We start from the raw sequence: 24,727 nt of genomic DNA, 5'->3' as shown, positions 1-24,727 counted from the left end.
ATGTCCTTCCAGGGCTGTTTACCCGTGGTTGTGCCCGCCAAGGACCAGGCTACTCCATCCCCCCTCGGCCACCGTGGATGGCAGTGCTCAAGGGCACCTTCGCTTCTGAGCATCCAGAAGAGCCCTCCTGGACTCTGGATGAGAGCAGCTCTTGACCTTTGGATGAGACAGCATTCGTGATGAGAAGTGACGGTGTGTCTTGGCAGGATCTGCCCCGAGCTGGGTTGTGCTCTTTGGACATAAGTTAGCAAGTTGTCCCCACCCCCCACCCCCTGCCCCTGTTGTATTCTTCCACATGATGGGAATGAGGTTTCTTAATAATGTGAAATCAGTACAGACAATTTAAGTCATTATTAATAGATACACTTGATCTGAGGGAGTATGATGCTTTAATGTTTTGTTAAATGAGGTGTGCTGTGCTAACATTGTTATTTGGAGAGAAGGTTAGGCTACGTCCATGTTTTGGATTCTGATGTCTGTGTGACTGGCTTCAGTGGATGTGGATATGTCCTGGGCTCTTAAAAGCAGAGTCTTACAGGACTTCTCTGGCAGTCCAGTGGTGAAGGCTTCACGTTAAGATGCAGGGGGTGAGGGTTCAACCCCCAGGCTGAGAACTAAGATCCCACATACCTCATACCAAAAAACAAAAAATTAAAACATAAAACAGATTCAATAAATACTTTTTAAAAAATGGTCCACAAAAAAAGCAGAGCCTTACATACCTGCCCAGCTTATTATTTTTAAGAAATGTTTTTCATTTTTTTGTGACTTGCTTCTTTCCCTTACATATTTTTTAACTGATGTATAGTTGGTTTGCAATGGTGTGTTAGTTTCACATGTACAGCAAAGAGATTCAGTTATACACCCACATATACATTCTTTTTCAGATTCTTTTCCCTTTTAGGTTATTACAAAATATTGAGTAGATAGACTTCCCTGTGCTGTACAGTAGGTTCTTATTTATCTATTTTATAGATAGCAGTGTGTATGTTAATCCCAAATTCCTAATTTATTCTACATGGTAACCCTTGGTAACCCTAAGGGGAAATTGCTGTCATTTTAAAAAGCTTTAGGGACGGGGGATGAAGGAGGAGTGGCCTTTAGAAATTAAAAAAAGGAGAGTGAGGATCAAAAGATGTGTGAAAGTAAATCCATAGTAAGACTTGGGGTACTGTGCCCGGCAGTGTGTGTGCTCAGCCGCTCACTCATGTCTGCCTCGCTTTGACCTCATAAATTGTAGCCCACCAGGCTCCTCTGTCCATGGGACTCTCCAGGAAAGAACACTGGAGTGCTTGCCATTTCCTCCTCCAGGGGACCTTCCTGACCCAGGGATCAAACCTTCCTCTCCCTCACTGGCAGGCAAATTCTTTACCTCTGTGCCACCTGGGAAGCCCAAGCCAGGTGGTACAAACGTTGGATTTAGTCCCTGGACTTTACAGAAACGATTCATGTAGGAAGCAGGAAACCGACCAGGATAACGGGATGATACATTGGCATATGTGAGAAAGTGCTCAGACTTTCATGATGTCCCCAAAGGGGAATGACTTCTTGCCCCATTGTGTCCATTTACTCGGACACTTGACCCCAGAAGGAAGCCAGACTTTGGCCTAATGGTCTAGGAAAAAATCCACACAGTAGTCCTTTTCCAAGAGCACGTGCCTTGTGGCCCAAACATATGGAGTGTCGAGGCCCCAAATAAGCAGGCTGACCCTGTAACAAACCCACTAGCTTCACATTTCAGGCTCAGCTGGGTTTTCCACAGAATGTCATCAGAGCTCATCCTCTGATGCTTCTGATGAAAAGAAAATCAATCATTCATCAATTCAATGGCAGGATGTAAAGATCCTGATATCACGTGAAAATAATAATTACCATTTGAACACTAGCTTTTGTTTATCTCATTATCATTACAAGCTGGATTTTTTTTCATCTCATTTGATTGAGAAGCAAAAATCCCCTCTTGTTAGCTACCAAGCTACAGGCCTTGGTAGGGAGAACAGTTTTTGTGTCTCTCATGGACAAAACATTACACTTGTAATCCCTTACATATTCTTTACAAAGCCATATTCACATCCGGTGAACTACCTGGCCAGCTCCTAGAAAGATTTAGTCTGTTCGGGTTGTGGGCTTCCCGTTCGAGCAATGGCTGCATGTTAGAGGCATCTGAAAAGTTTCTTACTTCCCTGATGCTCAAGCTGTACTCTCCGACCAGTTACATCAGAATCTCTCAGGCTGGGATCCAGGCATCAGTGTTTCTAAAGCTCCAGTGATTCTGGAATTCAGCAGTGCTTTACATGTACCATTATTTCTCCAGTTCGAGTTTTTTAGCAAAATTTTCCTAAAGAATGACCCATATGTTTTCCATGTTCTCTGAAAGATTTTCAACCTTATCTATGCCTACTATATCTATACCCACATCTCACTGCATTTTAAAGAGATAGCCATGTCACAAAATAAAATTCTCTGAGTCCACCCTGACCTCTTCCTAGTGACCCCAGAGCTCCAAGTGCCCCCACTTATTTTCTAAATGCTCCCAATCCAACCTTCTCGTGAGCCATTTAAGGACCTTGCCCAAGACTGATGTCAGTTCAGGCTTTGAGGAATCAAGTTCTCTTCCTCTTTGAAAACTGAAATTCTCATCTCCTGGTGCTTCTTCTGTTTTAGTCGGTTCCTCAAAGATTTTGACAGCTGCTAAGCAACTTTGTACGTAAATTCACTCTTGAAAGAAACTGAGTTTTCATATCAACTGAAGCAGGCAGAGAAGATTAGTGGTGAGTCCCATCTTGAAGGCTATATGTTGCCTTTAAAGGAAGCCGAGGAGGGTGAGGATGATGAAAATGAGATACAAACAGTCCTCTGCCTATAATTTAATAGAATTACTTCTTTTTTTGATATTGAGTTGTATGAATTCCTTATATATTTTGGGTGTCTTGCCGGACATATCTTTTGCAAATATCTTCTTTCAACCAGCAGGTTGCCTTTCTGATTTGTTGATGGTTTGATGTGCAAACGTTTTCTAGTTTGAATAGGTCCCATTTGTGTGTTTTTGCTTTTGTTGCCCTTGCCATAGGAGACATATCCAAAGACATATTGGTTAGACTGATGTCAAAGAAGTTACTGCCTATATTTTCTTCTAGACATTTTATGGCTTAAGCTCTTACATTTAAGAGTTTAATTCATTTTGAGCTTATTTTTATATATGGTATAAGAGAGTGGTCCAGTTTCATCCTTCTCCATGTAGCCATTCAGTTTTCCCAAAGCCATTTACTGGAGAGACGTTTTCACATCACACGCGCTTGCATCCCTCGTTGTAGATTCACTGACCACACGTGCGTGGGTTTACTTCTGGGCTCTCTATCCTTTCCATTGATCTACATGCCTGCCACTGTGCCGGTACCATACTCTTTTAATTACTGTAGCTTTGTCGCTAAAGCTGTAGCAATTAAAGTCTGAGAGTATAATAGCTCCAGCTTTATCCTTCCTCCTCGAGATTGCTTTGGCTGGGAATTCCCACATGTCCAGTGGTTAGGATTTGGTGCTGGCACTGGGGCCAGGGTTCAATCCTGGGTTGGGGAAGGAAGACCCTGTGAACCTCTAGGCACAGGCAAGAAAATAAAATTTAGAAAAATTAAAAGATTACTTTGGTTCTTTGAGGTCTTTTGTGGTTCTATACACATTTTCAGATTATTTTTTCTAGTTATGTGGAAAATGCCATTGATATTTTGATAGGGATTGCATTGAGTCTGTATATTGCTTTGGGTAGTATGAACATTTTAACAATATTGATTCTTCCAATCCGTGAGCACCAAAAATCTTTCTATTTTTTTGTGTCACCTTCAATTTCTTTCCTCAATGCCTTTCCATTTTCTGAGTACTGATCTTTTACCTCCTTAGGTAAGCTTATCCCTAGGTATTTCATTCTTTTTGACACAGTTGTAAATGGGATTGTTTTCTTCATTTCTCCTTCTGATAGTTCATTATTAGTGAATAGAGATGCAACAAGATTTCTGTATATTAATTTTGCATCCTGCAACTTTACTGAATTCATTTACTGGTTCTAGTACTTTTTGGTAAAATATTTGGAGTTTCCTATATGTAATCTTATGTCATCTGCCAATAGTACCAGTTTGACTTCTTTCTTTCAATTTAAATGCCTTTTATTTCTTTTTCTTGCCTAAGTGGTGCAGCCAGGACTCTATGTGTTCCTTGAGGATAAATGTGTTATGCCTTTTTGTCTCTGAATCCCCCAAACCCAGCAACACATCCTAGAACATAATATTACACAAATGATTACTGAATGAATAGGTGAATGAATGGGTGGACTTTGGGCCATTGGTGGGAGCTTTTTTTGTTTGTTTACTTTGACTTTTTTGACGTCATAGTTACACATACAGCTCTTTTTCTTTAAACAACAACAACCCTGCTATGCTCCTGATAATCTCCATGTCCTACTTGTGAAACCAATTCCGTCTACCATGAGCTATTTTTAAAAAGCTCTCACAAAGAACAAAGTCTGTTTCTGGACTACTACTCCCTACCCACCGAAATCAAGCTTGGGTATTTAGGGCACTGTTGACAAATATAACACTTGGAAAGCTAAATTTAGCATAGAACACAGGGTAGAATGGCTCTTATCACTGGACTCACCTCCAGGCTTCCACCCCTTTTAAAAATAACCCATGACAACATGCATCAGGTACAAAAGAATGCTCCAGTTTAAAGCACAGGCTCAGCTGGATCCTGGATTATAGTTGCACATGAAAAGTCTTTCAGAAATGTATCTATTTACAAACTATCAGTCTGAGAATATAACAGGGCAAAATGGCTATATTTAAAGAAATGGGATATTCGAAGAATTAATATCGCTATTGAAATGAAGAGAGCAATGACGTAATCGGGAAATGAAAAGGGAAGAGTCAAAGATTTTATTTAGTGAACATTCTAGAAGGGAAATGGTCTTCAGTGATGCTGTGTACCATTCTCTGTATACTCTTGTCTCTTGTGTCCAAAGAAGCCTGTATGTTCCTTGCAAACACGATCTGTATCCTTTACCATTGCGTTTTCCACAGTACGAGCAGTGTTCTCAGTCACCCCCATTCCCTACACTGTCTGCCATCCACATGAGCTCTTCAGCCTTCAAGACACAGTCAACTCAACCTATATGCCTGCACAAAGCCAACACAGATGAGCAGCCAGACAGCCACACCTCTCCTATCCAGCACCCTGCAGTCCCCTTCTGCAAAGGAGATGTGGGTTTTACCGTTGGAAGAAGCTCTAGGCCTTGGGTCAGCCTGTGGAATACATTTATGCCTGGAAGTCAGGTCTATGATGAGGGTAAAACACATCTTTATTAAGTCATGCTGTTGTTTAGTTGCTAAGTCATGTCCAACTCTTTGTGACTCCAGGGACTGTAAACTGCCAGACCTCTCTGTCCATGTCATACTAAGATATTCTGGCCTGGCCCAGGCAAGAATATTGTAGTAGGTTGCCATTTCTTTCTCCAGTGGATCTTCCCTACCCAGGGATCAAACCTATGTCTCCTGCATTGTAGGTGGATTCTTTACCACAGAGCCATCAGGGAAGTCCCCTTATTAAATCACGAAAGTGTTAGTTGCTGAGTCATGTCCGACTCTTTGTGACCCTATGGACTGTAGCCCGCCAGGCTCTTCTGTCCATGGGATTCTCCAGGCAAGAATACTGTGGTGGGTTGCCATGCTCTCCTCCAGGGGATCTTCCTGACCCAAGGATCAAACCCGGGTCTTGCACATCGTGGGCAGATTCTTTACTATCTGAGCCACCGTAAGAGCATCCAGTTTCCCCTCCACCCTTTACTGCAAGTTCCACTAAGAAAGACCAAGGGTATTCTGCTGGGTCCCCCTTTTCATGGAAAATCTTGATGAAAGGAGCATCCCAGGGAATATAGGACCAAAATAAAGGCCCAACACAGAGATCCTGCTCAGGCTTCAGAAGGGCTTAAAGAGAGTAGGGAAGGTCAGTGGGCTGCTCTGGGGAGTGGAGGAGACTGAGAGAGAGGCACGTGAGGAAAGAGGGTGCTTAGGAAGCCCAGATGTGACTAAGGAACTGCTGCCTCTTGAGCCCTGCCCCTGATGTCAGAGCTTTCTTCCTGCTGTCTCTCTACTGGTTGCTTGTCTGCAGCACCACATAGCGACAGGTCCCTAGGCTACCGCTGGTACCAAGAGGATGGCGGCTACTGATATCTCCACTCCCTCCCCCGAGTGTCTGTGCCCAACTCTCCTGGGCACCAGCTCCACGACTTCCCCTCCCAGGACCAGGCAGCGCCCTCCGACCTGCCTTCCTCCCTGCAGCCTCTGGGCACGTGCTTTGTTACAGCTCAGCTTCAGGGAGCCCCACCGCACTGGCCCTTCCCAACTTTCCAGCAGGGGAAAACCAAGAACTAGAAAAATATATGAGAACTGGGTTTTATCTATGCTACAAGAAAAAATAACCTCATTACTCTTTTTTTTAATTTTTTATTGAAGTATAGTTTATTTACAATGATTCAGAGTTACAGCAAAGAGATTCTGTTTTATTATATATATACGTGTATGTGTGTGTGTGTGTATATATATATATATTCCTTTTCGGATTCTTTTCCATTATAGGTTAATACAAGATATTGAATATAGTTTCCCATGCTTACAGATATATGTCTTATATATAGTAGTGTGTATCTGTTAATCCCCAATTCCTACATGCATACATGCCAAGTCACTTAAGTTGTGTCTGACTCTTTGCGACCCCATGAACTGTAGCCCGCCAGTCCCCTCTGTCCTTGGAATTCTCCAGGCAAGAATACTGCACTGGGTTGCCATGCCCTGCTCCAGGGGATCTTCCCCACCCAGGGATCAAACCCATGTCTCCTGTGACTCCTGCATTGCAGGTGTATTCTTTACTGCTGAGCCATTAATCCCAAATTCCTAGTTTATTCCTAATTTATCCCTGTCCCTACTTTCACCTTTGGTAACCATAAGCTTGTTTTTTAAGTCTGTGAGTCTACTTCTTTTTTTATAAATAAGTCAATTTGTATCATTTTTTTGGATTCCACATATGGTGATATCATATTTCGCTTTCTCTGTTTGACCACTTCACTTAGTATAATAATCTCTAGTTCTACCCATGTTGCCACAAATGGCATTCATTCTTTTTTATGGCTAATATTCTTATTATATACGTATGTGTGTGTGTGTGTACACACATCATCTTCTTTATCCATTCATCTGTTAATGAACATTTAGGTTGCTTCCACGTCTTGGCTATTGTATGTAAATAGTGCTGCTCTGAACGCTGCAGTGCATGTATCTTTTTTAATTAAGAGCTTTCATCTTTTCTGAATAAATGCCCAGGAGTGGAATTGCTGGGTCATATGGTAACTCCATTTTAAAAGCTTATTAATGTTTAGACAATAAAATAATCCCTGAACTAGTAGCCAGTAACTAGTAAGTTACTAATAAAGAGCTGTTACCATTCATTAAAAAAAAATTGTGGCCTCTCTCATCTTCAGCAAGGGATGCACATTTTGGGATCAGTTCTCAACAGCTGGAAGAAACCCCCAGGCCCCAGATGACGATGCCTTTGGGAATCCCTGGTCTGTCCTACTATGGGGCCTTCGCCCGGGACACTTGTGCAGAGCCTTGCCATTTTTAGTGTCTGTCTGGATCTCCTTGACACAGCCTCGGGGCCGACACAGCCCTCAGAACACACATCCGCTCACCACTGGCCACAGCAGCTAAGGGAGAGGATGAAATGAAAGCAGCCATCCTACACAGCAGGAAAAAGAAGCCTGCCTATTTCAGGCCGTCTGCCCGCATGGTGTGGCGAGCTGGTTGGGAGACACACAGATGGGCCTGGCTCTAGAGTTTACATGTATACAATCGCAAGGGGGTGGCCGAGCTCTTTGGCGTCTCGGTGGTCACATGATGCTGGTCATACCGAGTGACGGTTATCACATCAGAGCCCACAGGAGTTATAAATACACCACCACCCAGCCCCGGCTGGATGACAATTGAGTAATGACAATAGAAATAGCCCACACTCCAGAAGACCATCTTTCCCCTTCCTGGAGAGCCTTTCTGAGATCATCAGCCTTGCGATGGACAGACGGCCAGAGCCAGTTAGAGGGAGACTTCAGATCTTTCAGAAAATGGAAAAAGAGCCTCAAGCAAGAGATGGGTCACCAGTCCTCGAGTACCACGCTGCCTTGGTCACAGGAGACCTGGAGCATCTGAAGCCCCTCATGGACAAGTTCTTCCAGGATGCCAATGTGGTGTTTGAAATCAAGAAGGATGAGATGGTGTGGCAGGTGAAATCCCCAGCCACGTTTGGACTGTCAGGTACCTTTGCTCTTTTAAAGTCCCGTTATTTTTAAGGAGCTACTAACACATGTCTGAACATATAGCTGCAGCGTGTAGACTGCTCATGGCGGTGCTGCATTTAACAAGCTCGAGCCAAAGACATTGACAAGCCAAACTGCGTGCACGATTTTTCAGACATAGTTTTTAGGTGATCGGATATGAGCGATCACATTGGAAAAGCCAAACAGTGGGTGAGGAGTGCCCATGTGATGCTAGAAGTGGCCTCTTGTCTTTAAAAAGAGACCTGGTTTGGGTGTTGATCTGCCAGAGCCTGGATCTGGCAGCCAGGGGGTTGGGAGATAAAGCACACCTCTCCTTCGAGTATTCCTGGAGCGGGCCCCCCGGCAGGCAGCGCTGCGCATTTCCTCTCTGAATCTGTGAACTCCAGGGCTCCAGGGCAGAAGCGGGCACAGAACCAGCACTGGGCAGGGCGAGCCCTCAGGAGACACTCCTCCTGGATCCCAGGGCAGCCTGGGAAGAGGGAGGAGAGGGGAGAAACCGGAGGTCCTTAGGTCGTATATGCCTGCATTCTTGTTGCCGGGACACTGTCGCTACGTGCCGGGCAGGCAAACATGCTCCCAAGTAGAGAGAAGCCCCCTTGCCCCAATCTGGGATGCACGGACTAGCTGACCACCAGGCTGTGGTGCGGCTTCCTCGGCTGGAGCTCTGCACTGGGCACCCTTCTGCCCCTGCCTCCCAGTGCTACCCGTTTACCGAGAGGGTTCACATGTTGCAATAGTGAGGATGCAAGGCTCTGTGATCAGCGAGTCAAGGGCCAGAGCCCGGTGCTCCTGACTCGTGAGCTCTGGCAGACCAAGAATGAGGAAGGGTGGTTTCCAGAGCACTGACACAGTCTGCCTACACCTCACATGGGAAGAAGGGAATAAACCCAGACCCTGCCAAAGGGCTAAGCAGCTCAGAGCAGCCAGGGAGGCAGCAGGGGCTGTGGGGAAGCGAGCACAGGTCATCTGGGCCAAAATCCCTCCCAGCCAAAGGCACTGCAATGCCTTTCCAGGTCTCCTCTCCCTCACCTGTCCCAGACGGGGAGTGCATCTTCCTCCAAAGGGCTGTGGGACGATCCAATCAAGAATGCCAACTGCCTGAATATCTGATTAATGTATTTTTTAATCACATGCCTCACAGCCCTGGACACACTCGCAACATGCTGAAATGATGTAATTTCAAATAGATATTAATGTCAGCTCGTGGTCTGAATCAGTTTCCTTCCTCTTTACCACCTTAATCTTTCCACCCCTAAGAGTGCTGTTTTTCTGTGGCACAACTGTACGACAGGAAATCAGAGCACCCTGGCAGGGAAGGGATGTTGAGTTATTACCGAGCAAAGGGCAGCCCTGAGCGTTGGTGCTTGCCTGTGGCCTCAGCGCAAGCTGGGAAGACAGGATGGATGCTGCTGGCCTCCACGCTCTTACAGCTCAGCCACTTGACTGCTCCACGCTGGTCCAGTAGCAGAGATGACCCAGCCCAGGCTGAGAACAGGGGCCCCCATGCTTCCTGCAGCCAATTCAGCACCTCGTGAAGGGAGCCATGGGGAAGGGAAGACACAGGTTCACGGTGACCAGCCCCTGGGTGCCACACCCACGATGGAATGCTGGCCCCCTGGAGCTTGCGGTCCCAGGAAACCATTCCCACAGAGGATGATGCTAAGGGGTAGCTCAGATGGTAAACAATCTGCCTGCAATGAAGAAGGCCCAGGTTCTATCCCTGGGTGTGGAAGATCCCCTGGAGAAGGAAATGGCAACCCACTCCAGTACTCTTGCCTGGAGAATCCCGTGGACAGAGGAGCCTGGTGGGCTACAGTCCATGGGTCCCAAAGAATCAGACACGACTGAGAGTCTAACACTTTCACGCACACATTTTTCACACACCACAGGGAGAGAAGCCTGCAGGGACCTGGAGAAGGGGGCTGGCCCTAAGCTATGGCAGAGCTAAATGGCCCTCCACTGCCTCTTCCTGTGAGTCCAGGGGAAGACTTTGGCATCTTGGCTGGGTGAACAGAGCTGCTGATGGTGGGTAGAGTAGAGCTGGGAACTTAGCATGCCCTAGAAAACGGAGTACCTGCTTCCTGGCCCCTCAGTACGTAAACTTCCTATCTAGGGAAAATGAGTAGAATCAAGAAGGAGGAGCTGGGCCCTACAAGAATGTATTCTCACTTGGAGAATTCCATGGACAGAGGAGCCTGGCAGCCTATAGTCCATGGGGTCGCAGAGAGTCGGACGCAAATGTAGGTCACTGTTATCATCAAGGGCCAGATCAATGCCTCCATCAAATCAGACCCAGTGAAGAAAGGGGTACATGTAGGACCACATCCCCGGGGCCTCCAGCCACCATCACCCACCACCAGGACGACAGGCCCCTCTTCTCCCAGCAGTGCACAACCTCCAGGCTGGGCCCTGGGGACCCGGGGTCAGGCTAGAACCCTGTGCTACATCGCGTTAGGTTAATTATGAGTGGTCTTTCAAAACCGCTCAGCATGGGTCCCATGAAGGAGGTGGCCTGTGAAAAGGGTCTCCTCCACAGCTCATTACAGCCACGGTATCGATTCTTCCATCATTATCAGAAGGCATCCCTGCCATGTGAAATCCTGTCCCTTGAAGTGTATTCACCAGGGACAGCTCTCCCCATTTCCAGGAGCGCTCGTGGCCGCTAACAACCTTCCACCGGCCTTTTGAAAGCCCAAAGTTTTCAGAGAAGTGAAATGTATAGCTCCTGCTCCATTCATCCTTCAAGAAAGAGCAACCTTGCACACACACAGACACACACATGCGTGCACACACAAAACCCTAAAAAGCGCAAAGAAACAAACCAGGATTGTGCTCAATGCAGACCACCACATCAAAGGGTGCTTCTGAAAACCTGCCACTTCCAAGACAACTAAACTTTCCGAGTCCTTTTCTTGAGCAGCCTTGGTGATGTGGGTCAGTTTGTTTTGTCTGTTGTTTTCTCCTCTTAATGATAAAGGGGGTAAAATCAGGGACTCAAAAAGAGAGGGCTTGGATTCCAGAAAAATCCACAGCTCACGTTCCGCCCTCCGGCTGCCCTAATTCAGAGCCTGGAAAGTGTGAATTCCACCTTAAATGCTCCTGTTTGTTCAGCTTTTAACTCCTCACATCTTACCTGAGTCCCCAGTCACCCTCATATTTGGCAAAACCCTCTTGCTTCTCAGTAACACCCCTCTCCCCGCCACCGCCCCAATCTCTCGGTCTAGGTTTCAGCCTCTCCTTTCTGTTGCTTCTCTCCCCCAGGTCTCCATCTCTGCCCTCTCCAGGTCGCTCTCTGTTCTGTTTCGCCCTCTCTTTCCCCCCTCACACGGCCTTCCCTCGCTGTCTCTCTACCCTTCTCCGTCAGGGTTCTTTCACCTCTACCCCCAAGACCTCCCTCCATCCCTCCTCTGTGGTCCAGTCGGATCTCACCCGTTTCTCTGTCCCTAAGGCCAGAGCATCTTCGAGTAGCTCCCCACATGCCCACCTGGCCCCTTCTCCTAACAGATGGTTTCCCCCATTTCAGTCTTAACGGACACCGTCCCCCACGAGCGCCCCCCTCTCACCTACCCTCTCCCCACCCGCTCCCCAGGCCTCTGGACCCTGGAGTACAAGCGCGAGCTCACCACGCCCCTGTGCATCGCCGCGGCCCAGGGCCACACGGCCTGCGTGCGCCACCTGCTCGGCCGCGGCGCCGACCCCGACGCCAGCCCGGGCGGCCGCGGCGCCCTGCACGAGGCCTGCCTGGGGAGCCACACGGCCTGCGCCCGGCTGCTACTGCAGCACCGCGCCGATCCCGACCTGCTCAGCGCCGAGGGCCTGGCACCCCTGCACCTCTGCCGCACTGCCGCCTCGCTCGGGTAAGGACCCAGGGCCCCGACCCCAACCCCAACCCCGACCCCCGACCCGGCCCCCGGACGCCCTGCCCCGCAAGGCCTGGCTGTGAGCCCCAGGCCCGCCCCCTGTTGGGCCCACCCACGGGCCCATGGCCCCGCCCCCAGACCCGGGCCCCGCCCACCGACACCGACCCCCCCCCCCTCCCCCCCCCCCCGCCCCCGGACGCCCTGCCCTGCACGGCCTCCCTAAGCGCCCCCAGGCCCCGCCCCATAGGCCCCGCCCCCAGATCCGGGTCCCGCCCACCGCCGGCCCCGTCCCCGAGCCCGGAGCCCGCGGCCAGCGCCACGATCCCCGCCGTCCGTCTCAGCCCCGCGGCGGCCACCAGGCCGGCTCCGCCCGCGCCCCCCGCCCAGCCTCGGGCCCCAGCCCGGCCCGCGCCGGTTTAATTAGTGCTTGATTGCGAGCGCGGGGGGGGCGGCGCCACACGGAGGTAATGAGCCGGTGATCACCGGCCCGCAGACGCCCGCGCTGGAGAATGCTAAAAGGCCACTGGCGGGGTTGGAGCCTGAAAAATTAGGGTTTTTAATGGTAATTTTATGCAGAATAATTGTCACAGTGTGACATAAATGGTTAGCTCCTCGGGCGGGGCTTCGGAGCCCCGCAAGCCGGTCGAGCTGTGCCCGTATATTCTAGGACCACCCCCACCCCGACCCCAGGCCCAGGTGCCCGGCTTCTAGAAGTTCTGCCGATTCCGGGTCCAGCCCCGCGGCTGTCCTTGCGGAGGTCTGTCCACTTGGGGTCCAGTAGGTCCTGGGAGACGCCGCGGGGGCCCCATGTCATCGCATGGGCCTTCTCTTCCCGGGTTCCCAGCTTGCCTTGTTTCCATCTTGACGTTTCTTTTAGTCAAAATGTTCTAGTCTCTGTTCTTGGGTTTCAGTTTTCATGGCCTTCTGTCTCTATTCTGCTGCTGCTGCTGCTGCTAAGTCGCTTCAGTCGTGTCCGACTCTGTGCGACCCCATAGACGGCAGCCCACCAGGCTCCCCTGTCCCTGGGATTCTCCAGGCAAGAATACTGGAGTGGGCTGCCATTTCTGTCTCTATGGTGAGGATTAAATAAAAGCATCATGTTAAGTGCAGGCAGGTAGGACTGCTGGGCTCTCAGGGATCAAGATGGGGGCACCACCTACCAATGTCACCTGTGTTCAGAGCAGGGACTCAGAAAGCCACATGGACCCCACCAGGAGGCTTGAAAGTGACTGAAGAATGGTGACTGAAAACAATGTAATATCTAAAAGCAGCATTGCTGCTGTTGCTGCTAGGTCGCTTCAGTCGTGTCCGACTCTGTGCGACCCCATAGATGGCAGCCCACCAGGCTCCCCGGTCCCTGGGATTCTCCAGGCAAGAGTACTGGAGTGGGGTGCCATTGCCTTCTCCAAAAAGCAGCATTACTGAGCTGTAATTGCATGTAGTAAGGTGCACATGCTTAAAGTATGCAATCTGATTAATTTGGACACAGGAATGCAGGTGAAACCATCCCTATAAGCAAGATTGTGAACCCAGCCATCACCAGCAAAATGTTCCCTTGTCCCACTGGAACCTCTCCCTCCCCCTTCTCCAATTTCCCACTGACCTGTTTTTTTGTCACTGTAGTTTAGTCTGAATTTGCTAGAATTCTGTGTAAATGGAATGTAGTCTCTTTTGCCTGACATCTTTCATGCAAAAATATTACTTTCAGATTTTTTTCTTGAATCATTTATTTTTTATTTTTATATTGGAGTATAGTTTGATCAACAATGTTGTCTTAGTCTCAGGTGTACAGTGAAGTGATTCAGTTATACAAGTATCTTTCTGTGGTTCAGTCACCAAGTTATGTTGGACTCTTTGGGACCCCATGAGTAGGTAGATACATATATCTATTATTTTTCAAATTCTTTTCCCATTTAGGTTAGAGCAGAGTTCCCTGTGCTGTACACTAGGTCCTTGTTGGTCTATTATAAATATAACTGTGTACATGTCAATCCCCATACTTTTGATATTTATCATACTGTTTTGTATATCCATAATTCACTCCTTTTCATTGGTGAATGGTATTCCTTGGTACAGAATAACGCAATGTGTCTATCCACTCATATGTTAAAAGACACTTGATCATTTCCGACTTGAGGCTATTGCAAGTAAAGCTGCTGTGAACATTCATGTACCAGCCTTTGTCTGAGTATATGCTTTCATTCCTCCTGGGTAAATACCTAGGCATAGTGGTGTCACGTGATACGATTAGGAAATGACCAAGCTGCGTCCCAGTTGGAACTACCGTTTCGCATTCCCACCAGTTACGTAGGATTGTTCCCGCTGCTTCCCATCCCCACTAACACTTGGTACAGTCGCTCTTTAGCTGTTAGACATTCTGTGGGGATTTGGAACTATTCCACTGCAGTTCTGATTTGCATCTTCCTAATAACAAGTGATGTTGGGCGTCTTCTCATGTACTTATTTAGCATACATTTATTTTCTTTGGTGAAGTGCTTGTTCGAATCTTGTGCCTTTTAAAAATACTGGGTTGTTTGTTTTTTTCTTAAATTTTGAGATTTCTTTATACATTCTGGGTAAAAGTCCCTTATCAGGTATGTGGTTAATAAATACTATCTTCCAGTCTCTGGGTTATAGTATCTTTCCTTAAAAGTGTCCTTTGGAGAACAGAAGTTCTTACTTTTGGTGGAATCTAACTGGTGGTTCAGATGGTGAAGAATCTGCCTGCAATGCAAGAGACCCAGGTTCGAGCCCCGGGTTGGGAAGATCCCCTGGAGAAGGGAATGGCAACCCACTCCAGTATTCTTGCCTGGAAAATTCCATGGACAGAGGAGCCTGGGGATTACAGTTACAGTCCATGGGATTGCAAAGAGTCAGATACGACTGAGCGATTAACCCTTACAACTGATCAATTTTTTTATTTTAGGAATCATGTTGGGTTATTTTCTCTAAAATAAAACAACTTTGCCCAACCATGACCACAACATTTCCTCCTATGTTTCCCTCTAAAAATTTTAATAACTTTATATGTTACATTTAAGTCTATGACCCATTTTGAGTTAATGTCTGAATATGGTGTGAGGTAGGAATTAAGGCTTTCTTTTTTTTCTCTACATGTGGTTATGCAATAGTTCCAGCACTATTTGTCAAGGAGCCTTTTCTTTCTCCATGGGTTTGCCTTTGCACTTTAGTTGAAAGTCAACTTAAGGACATATGCTGCTGCTTCTGCTGCTGCTGCTACTAAGTCGTTTCAATTGTGTCCAACTCTGTGCGACCCCATAGACAGCAGCCCACCAGGCTCCCCCATCCCTGGAATTCTCCAGGCAAGAACACTGGAGTGGGTTGCCATTTCCTTCTCCAACGCATGAAAGTGAAAAGTGAAAGTGAAGTCGCTCAGTCGTGTCCGACCCTTAGCGACCCCTTGGACTGCAGCCTACCAGGCTCCTCCGTCCATGGGATTTTCCAGGCAAGAGTACTGGAGTGGGGTGCCATTGCCTTCTCCATAAGGACGTATGTATGGGTTTATTTCTGGCTCTCTTGTCAAGTACACACAAGACAGGGCAAGGCCTGACTGATTCAATAAAGACCCAAGGAGCCACTCCTAGATTCAGAGACTTTTAACACTTACATACACAGTGAGAAGAAAAACAGCCAAAGGTTCCAATTCTGCATGGTCCTGCCCTACACACCACAAAAGACAACACCCATACGGAAGGAGATACCTATGGCAGTGTGACTTGCAGGATACCCGTTGTAGCACACCTGAATCTAGATGTCAGGTGAGCAGCTTTATAGTCCACAGCTCTACTCTGAGGGGGGCAGGCAGGAAGTCCCAAACCTCACCAGAACCCAGGAAGGGATAAGAAACAGCTCAGGACAGCCTCCCAGGGGACACAGGGAGGCGAGTGGACAAGGGTCTTATAGCAGCCCCTTAACAAGTTCTGGAGGATCGCAGGGTGCTCTACCAAGACTTAGGCCAGCAGTGGTTCAAACTTTTGTTTGTGTGGCCAGGGTGGGTACACGCAAGGCCACCAGGGCGCCCTGCAGAGCCGTTGCTCTATGCCTCTGTTCCGTTAGTCCTTGCTCTATTGGTCTTTTCTGACACCAGTACCACCTTGTACTGAATGCTGTAGCTCCGTAAGAAATCTTGAAGTCAGGTCGCATAAATTCTCCAGCATCGTTCAAAGTTGTTTTGGCTTTTCTAGCCTCTTCACATTTCCACATAAATTTTAAAATCAGTTTATCAGTTTCTACAAAAAAGAAAAAAAAAAAAAGACTGCTGTGTTTTGACTGAGGTTGATGTGAATCTATAGATCAACCTGGGGAGACTTGACATAAAAATATTGAATCTTTCAACCCATGAACACAATAAATCTCTCCATTTATTTAGCTCCTAGTTTCTTTTAACTTCATTTGATAGTTTTTAGTGTACAATGGTTGCATACATTTTTCAGGTTTATCCCTAAGTTTTTAATTTCTGATGCTTTTGTAAGTGGTATTTTTATTTAAATTTCTGTGGGGGTAGCTACTATATAAATTAATAAGAATTTATTTTTGTGGATTGATTTGCAACCTGCAACCTTGCTAAGCTTAGTATTTGTTCTAGTAGCCTATCATAAATTCCAAAAGATTTCTATGACAATCATGTCATCTTCAAATAAACAGTTTTACTTCCTTTCCAGTCTGGATGCCTTGTTCTTGCTTTATTGCACTAGATAGAACATTCAGTGCTATGTTGAATAGAAGCAGTGAGCGAAAACAACTTTCCTTTTTTCTAATCTTAGAGGACTTAAATCTTTCACCATTGGGTATGATATTGGATGTAGGTATTTTGTAGATGATTTTTTTTCAGATTGAGAGAATGCCCTTCTATCCCTGGTTTGCGGAGAGTTTTTTCTATGAATGGATGTTGGATTTTCTCAGATGCTTTCTCTGCATATATTGAGTTGTTCCCGAGGCTTCCTAGGTGGCACTAGCGGTTAAGACCCTCCCTGCCAATGCAGGAGATGTAAGAGATCCCCCGGAGAAGGCAGTGGCAACCCACTCCAGTATTCTTGCTGGGAAATCCCATGGACAGAGGAAATCCCATGGACATAGGAGTTGATCCTGTGTGTGTATTTTTAGTCTGTTAATATAATTATTTACACTGGTTGACTTTCAGATGTTAAACCAACCTTGCATTCTTCAGACCACAATTTATAAATTTCTGGGTTTGATTTGCTGGAATTCTTAAAACATCTGGATCTATGTTTGTGAGAGGTATTGATCTGCAGTTTTTTCTTGTAATGTTTTTGTCTGGTTTTGATATCTGAGTTAATGCTGGCCTCAAAAATGAGCTGAGAAATGCTCATGTAAAATTATTTTTATTTCTTCCTTAAGTGTTTGGTAGAAATCATCAGTGAAGCTGTTTTGGCCTGGAGTTTTGTTTTTGAGCAGGTTTTCAGCTATGAATTCAATTTCTTTAATGGCTGTAGTGGCGTTCAGGTTATTTCTTTCCTGAGTCAGCTTTGATAGCTTGTATCTTTCAAGAGATTTACCTCTTTCATCTAAGTTGTTAAATTTATTGTCATAAAGTTGTTTTTTATTGTCCTTTTAATAGCTGCAGAATCTGTAGTCACCACTTTCATTCACAATAATGGAATTTGTGGTTTTTATTCTTTCTCCCCTGATCAGTCTATTTTGGGTTTTACTGATTTTCTTTTTTGTTTTACTGTTTTATTTTCCATTGATTTCTGATATGATCCTCATTTCCTCTTTCCTTTGCTTACATTGAATTTCATTTGCTCTTGTCTTTCTGATTTGTAAGATGGCAGCTAATGTCTTTGATTTGATGGGTTTTTATTTTCTAATATGACTTCCCGGTGGCTCAGTTGATAAAGAATCTGTCTGTGATGCAGGAGACCTGGGTTCAATCCCTGGGTAGGGAACATCCCCTGGAGAAGGAAATGGCAGCCCACTCCAGTGTTCTTGCTGGGAAATCCAATGGGCAGAGGAGTCTGATGGGCCACAGTCCACGGTATTTCAGTGTTACACATGTACCCACTATGCACTACTTTAGCTGAATCCTACATGCTTTACGGAGAAGGCAATGGCAACCTACTCCAGTACTCTTGCCTGGAAAATCCCATGAACAGAGGAGCCTGGTAGGCTGCAGTCCATGGGGTCGCTAGGAGTCGGACACGACTGAGCGACTTCACTCTCACTTTTCACTTTCATGCATTGGAGAAGGAAATGGCAACCCACTCCAGTGTTCTTGCCTGGAGAATCCCAGGGACAGGGGAGCCTGGTGGACTGCCATCTATGGGGTCGCACAGAGTCGGACACGACTGAGGTGACTTAGCAGCACATGCTTTAATAGGTTAACATTTCATTCTCAATCAGTTTAAAATATTTTCTGAGTTGTCTTTTCATTTGTTTCTTTTAAGTTTTTTCTTTGAAAGATAGGCTATATAAAAGTGACTTAGTTTCCAAATATGTGGGTATTTTTTGAGTATCTTTCCATTATTTATTTCTAATGTAATTCCATTATAGTTAGAGAATTTACTTTGTATCACTTTGTTCCTTTTAAATTTACTGAGTCTATTTTTATGATCCAAAATATATTCTATCTTGGTAAAAATTTCTGTGCTTACCAGAAAAGAATACATGTTCTACAGTTGTTGGGTGGAGTGTTCTATAAATGTCAATTAAGTCAAGTTGTCTATATCCTCCCATATCCTTCCTGATTTTCTGCCTACTTGTTTTACATGTTCTTGAAGGAGGGGTGTTGAAATCTTTGACTGTAATCATGGATTTGTCTATTTCTCTTTGGAGTTGTATAATATTTCAAAGCTCTATTATTGGTTATCAGTACATAGCTGTTTAGCATCATCATGGCCTCTTGAAGAACTGGCATCATCATTTAAAGATATTCTTTATGGGTAATATTCTTTGCTCTAAAGTCTACTTTGTCTGATATTAAAATATCTAGTCTGACATTAATACATATTTCTTTTGACTGGTGTTAGCATAGTATTGGAGAAGGCAATGGCACCCCACTCCAGTACTCTTGCCTGGAAAATCCCATGGATGGAGGAGCCTGGAAGGCTGCAGTCCATGGGGTCGCTGAGGGTCAGACACGACTGAGCGACTTCACTTTCACTTTTCACTTTCATGCACTGGAGAAGGAAATGGCAACCCACTCCAGTGTTCTTGCCTGGAGAATCCCGGGGATGGGGGAGCCTGGTGGGCTGCAATCTATGGGGTCACACAGAGTTGGACACGACTGAAGTGACTTAGCAGCAGTAGCAGCAGCAGCAGCATAGTATACTCTTTTCCATCTGCAATAGTAATCTATTGCTGTGTAACAAATTACGACAAACTTAGAGACTTACTACAGCACACATTCATTGTTTCACAGTTTCTATGAGTAGAGTTTGGGCATGGCTTCACTGAGCCCTCAACTGCAGAATCTCTCACAAGACTGCAATCAAGGTGTCAACAAGGGTTAGGGTCTCACTTGAAGGGTCAGCTAGGGAAGAATCTGCTACTGGATTCATACAGTTATAGGCAGAATTCAGTTCTCTGGGACTAAAGGACTGAGGGTCTCAGTTCCTGGTTGACTGTTGATTAAAGGCGGCGCTCAGTTTGTATCTTTATTTTTCAAGTGGATCTCTTGCAGTCAGGGTATACCTGAGTCTTTTATAATCCAATCTGGTAGTCTTTGCCTTTTAATTGAGTGTTTAGATCATTTATGTTTAATAAGATTTTAATATGTTTATGTTCAAATCAAACAGCTTGTTATTTTTTTCTATTCACTTCATCCATTCTTTGTTCCCTTTTCCTCTTTTTCTACCTTCTTCTGAATCAAGTATTTTTCATGATCCCACTTTATCTCCTTTTTTGATTTGTTACATATAACTTTTTGTTCCATTATTTTAGCAGTTGGTTTAGGGTTCATAGTCTACATCTTTGTTTTATCACAGTCTGCCCTCAAGTAATGTTATACTATTTTATGTATAATATAAAAAAACCATATGACTATTCTTCGATTTCTCTCCTCCTGACCTTTCCGCTATTGGTATCATATATTTTACTTCTGTATGTAAGTCCCAGAATACATTGTTAATATTTTTGTTCAAACAGTCAATTATCTTTTATTGAAATAATGAGAAAAAAGCTTGTATGTTTACCCATGTAGTTCCCATTTTCAGCTCCCTTCATTCCTCTGTATTGATTGGAAATTCCATCTGGGACCATCCTCCTCCTTCTTAGAGAACTTTCTTTAATATTGCTTACAGTGAAGGTCTGCTAGAGATAAATCCTTTCAGTGCGTGTATGTTTGGGAAAGTCTTTGTTTCACTGAGTATTTGCAAGGCACTTTTGTTGGGTAGGGAATTCTGGGTTGACAGGCTCTGTTTTCCTTTCAGTGTTTTAGACACAGGACTCCACTTTCTTCTAACTTGCATTTGTAATGGGAAGTCTTCTATCCATCTGTTCTTTGTTCTTTTGGATATATAGTATCCTTTTTTCTGGCTTTAATATTTTCTCCTTATTACTGGATTTAAGCAACTTGATCATGATGTATTTTAATGTTGTTTTCTTCATCATTCTTGTCCTTGAGAGTCATCAATTTCTTGAATCTGTAGGCTTATACTTTTCATCAAATTGGAAAAATTGTTGGCAATTATCTCTTCACATTTTTTCTATATGATCCCTCCTCTGCCTCATGGAGTCCAGTATGTATGTTATACCACTTCAAGTTGTCCCACAGTTCATTAATACTCTGTTCACTTTTCTCTTATATAATTGATTTATCATTTGTTCTGAAATCCCTGATCTGCCATTAATCCCATGTAGTGTATTTTTCATCTCAGACACTATAATTTTCAACTATAGAAGCCCAACCTTAGGTCTTTTTAAATATCTTTCTTGTCTTTACTTAACATGTTTAGTCTTAATTTCTCGAATATACAGAATATAAATAAAATAGCTATTTTAATGTTTCCATCTATCAATCCTATCATCTGGGTATGAATAACATTTTCTTTATTTTAACTCTGTTCCTTTTGTAAATTTCAGATTCACCTAGGCATAATTTGTGAGAGATAAGATATACAGATATAAAATTCAAAAGTAGAAATGCTTATGAATACATTTCTCAATGATTTTTTAAAAGCTATAAGTAGATAGCCATTCTGCAGGGATACTAAATGAAGATTAACCTCTGCCTCATTTTAACTTACAATTTCTATCCTTGAGACATTTGGTAGGTGATTTGCTGGTGTACAAAGTTGCCATCTGATGACAGAATTATAGAAACCCCATCTACTTTCAAAAAGTACAGCTCCAAGTTTCATTATTGGATGAACCATTCCTACAAGCATTCAACAGCCAATTGTTGAACTCTAAGAGGTGCTGGACTTGTGTTGCATTATAGTCTATTTCCTCAAGATGCTTTCAATTTCAAGGGAGAGGAAGGAAATTTACATCAGTGTGCTAGACACTGGGCTGAGGGTATGCAGAATACACTATGTTCATGGAAGTTGAGGGTGTGGGCTGGCAGATTTCAAGTGGAAATTTTCTAGGCGACAAAGAGGCATCAATTTTATTAAAGGACATAAACCAACCAAATCAAAGCAAAAGAAAATGGGCAAACTATTAGGCAGCTTTACATTGATTTTATTGTTTTGATATTTTTATACCTTACAATTTTATGTGTTAGAAGTACATATATTGCTACATTTGAGGTCTAGGTTGAACTCTAGCGGTGCAAGCCTGGGCAAGTTATTTCATTTATCTGTGTCTTGGTGTTCTCATCTGTAAAACAGAGATAATATTTGAGCCTCCTACGTAGGGTGACTAGAGGAATTAAATGAGCTAGTGTATGGAGAGCATTTAGAAGAGCACCTGGCATGTAGTTAAGAATTATGTAGGTACTGACTACAATTGTTGAGGTCTCTTGTATAATCACTGTGCTATCTCATGGGAAGTGAAACTATTTCACTAATTTTAATTAATATGGGGTTTCGTGGTTTCTTTGTCTCCATATTTGTTGGTCATCTATGATTTATTTCCAGTAATATTCCTAGTCAAGAGCATACTCCCAATTTTAACATGTTCCTATGGAAAATATAAGCCATTTGATGGTATTCCATGTCTAGGAACACACCATGCTTCCCACCCCCCTCAAAAGTCATGTCTGTATTCAGTTTTGTTCAAAATTAAGTTCTACAAATGTAGCATGGTATCCTGGATTGGATCCTGGAGCAGAACATGAACATTAATGGGGCAACTGGTGAAATCCAGATAAAGTCCACAGTTCCGTTAATAGTATTGGATTGAGGTTAATTTCTTAATTTTGACAAAGGCACCATTGTAATATATGATGTGAACTTTACAGGAAACTGGGTAAAGGACATTTGCAAATTCTCTGTACTATCTTTTCAATTCTTCTGTAAATCTATAGTAGTTTTTAAATAGAATTTTAAAAACCAAGTTTGCTTCATACCTTGGACTCAAATCTTCCACCTTATAGTCTTAGGAAAAAATGTGGCTTTTTACTAAGAAATAAGAATGTATCACCTACTCAGAACACAAGGTATTGTGAACCCTAACAGCAGCCCTTAAGACAAGCCAACAGGCTTACATTTGGTTGTCATAAGGAGCTGAGGCATGTGCAGAGCTACTCAGCTTACACACTGTGTGATAGAAACTAATTTCCTAACTTCAGTCGGTTTTTCAGAAATCATTCAAATCCAGTACATTGCTTAATAAAGACTTTTAAAATGTCTTTGTATTAAGACGGGGCTTTGTGAAACCTCTTTTCTTTTGTCTTCCTCTTCCTCCTCTTTCTTCTTTTTCTTCTCATTTTCTCTTCTGTCTCCATGTGTCTCTCTACATGAGTCTTTCTCCCTGGTGATTTCATTTGACAGTCTTGACTTATTTAAATCCAAGTTAGTGAGGAAAAGTTTAAGATAAGTGATGAACACAGCATAAGTTCAGGCAGAACCATGCAACAGCTGACTCAGAATCCCTTCAGTATCAATGATTTGATGGAAGATGGTGGCGGGTCCCACTGAACACCTCTACAATAACATAGCCAACTCCCTTGAAGGATGAAAGTTAACACATGTCAGAGAGGGACTGAGGTTTAGACTGCGGCTTTTCAGCTCTGAAGAGTCCCCCTAAAGTCAGACTCCGAGGAGGTCTGGCTTCAGGTAGTATAAACATTATCACTTTGACAGGAAAGAGCTACTTTTTCCAGAATCTTTTTATACATAGTAGATTTTAGGTCATCCTTAATTTTTTTACCTTTCAGTAGAGAGGGGGTCGTTGACCTACATACAGAGCCATTTCATTTTCTTACTCTTGATGACAATGGTCTCCACACCTAGGGACCCAGTTCTGTTCCAACCCCTTTTAGTCAGCATTTCTCCGTGGGTGCAGGACTTTAAAACCTTTGAGTCTCTGAGTTCCTGGGATTAAAAAAAAAATTATCTGTGCTTCCTTCCAACCTGCAAGCTTCAGAATTCAGAATTCAACACACAAAAAGGGATATCAGAGCTTTAATCTAGGAACCTTTTGAAGAGATTTTCCCAAAAAGAAAAGTTCCAGTAAAGTTACTCTCTTCACGTTAGTAGCCTGCATGCCAGTCTCGCCCTATTTATTACCAGATTCCTCTCCTTGACCCTTTTTAAAATTCTGAGATAATTAAAATGAGAGAAGAATTAGCAGAGTCCCGATTCTTTTTCTCATCTAAAGCTGTCTCGATTTATACAAAAGTGAGGAGAATTTGCTTCCTTCATGAGCATGTTAGTCAAAAAGCATGCACATTTACTTCTTTGTCCCAGCTGTGTCAATTCAACTAAATAAAAGTTAATTTTAAGCCAGAATTGGACTTGTGGAAGCAGCTAATTATCTTAGGAGGAAAATATTATTGAAGAAAATCATTGGGCAATTTTTCTCTAACTCAAACCTGGCAGGATGAAATCTGGGCAGAGAAAAATGAAATATGCCTTTCCCTGAGGCAAGAAAGGTACCTTCTGGGCAGGATTTGAGTAGGAACAATTATTCTGAGTCCTCACCCCAATCCCAAAGCTTCTGCCTAATAACAGGAGGTTTAGCTGCATGGGCACGAGCTCATGGGCACTGATGCCCAATCCAGAAAACAGTCCACTTTCTACAACCCGGATGAGTGACTGAGTCATTATTCATGTGGAGAGGAGAAAACAGGATTTGGTTCAACATGACTTTGAGGCATCTCGAGGAATACTAAAGACCAAGGTGTCAGTTAGGGACTGCCCCCAATGGATAATTTGTACAAGAACTTCACATTCTGAACACTTGCAAGTGTCTGACTTGCTATAATCCTCCTCACAGGCTTGCAAGGCATGGTTATTCCCAGTTTACAGGTTAGAAAGCTGAGGCTCACCAAGAGCCTGTTTTATCAGTAAAATGGAAAAACATGGGCTCTTGGTAAAATACTACCAAGTGGCAACCATCAGAGCCAGGT

General features: G+C 44.3%; 1 protein-coding gene across 7 annotated transcripts in view; it reads left to right on the top strand.

The window, feature by feature from the left end:
- Positions 1–24,727, top strand: part of ASB18 (ankyrin repeat and SOCS box containing 18) — a 75,019-nt gene that overhangs the window by 14,631 nt on the left and 35,661 nt on the right. For 5 of the 7 annotated variants that reach the window (XM_055586539.1, XM_055586535.1, XM_055586534.1 and 2 more), the window contains 2 exons: positions 7,523–8,351; positions 11,964–12,231. In XM_055586539.1, coding sequence (XP_055442514.1) covers positions 8,111–8,351; positions 11,964–12,231 — 509 coding nt within the window. In that variant the 5' untranslated portion in view covers positions 7,523–8,110. The remainder of the gene's footprint in view (positions 1–7,522; positions 8,352–11,963; positions 12,232–24,727) is intronic. The other 2 variants (XM_055586541.1, XM_055586540.1) reach the window with 2 other exon arrangements.

Source organism: Bubalus kerabau, chromosome 6 (genome assembly GCF_029407905.1).
Source record: "Bubalus kerabau isolate K-KA32 ecotype Philippines breed swamp buffalo chromosome 6, PCC_UOA_SB_1v2, whole genome shotgun sequence".
Classification (NCBI taxonomy): domain Eukaryota; kingdom Metazoa; phylum Chordata; class Mammalia; order Artiodactyla; family Bovidae; genus Bubalus; species Bubalus kerabau.
This window is presented reverse-complemented; position numbering and strand designations above follow the sequence as displayed.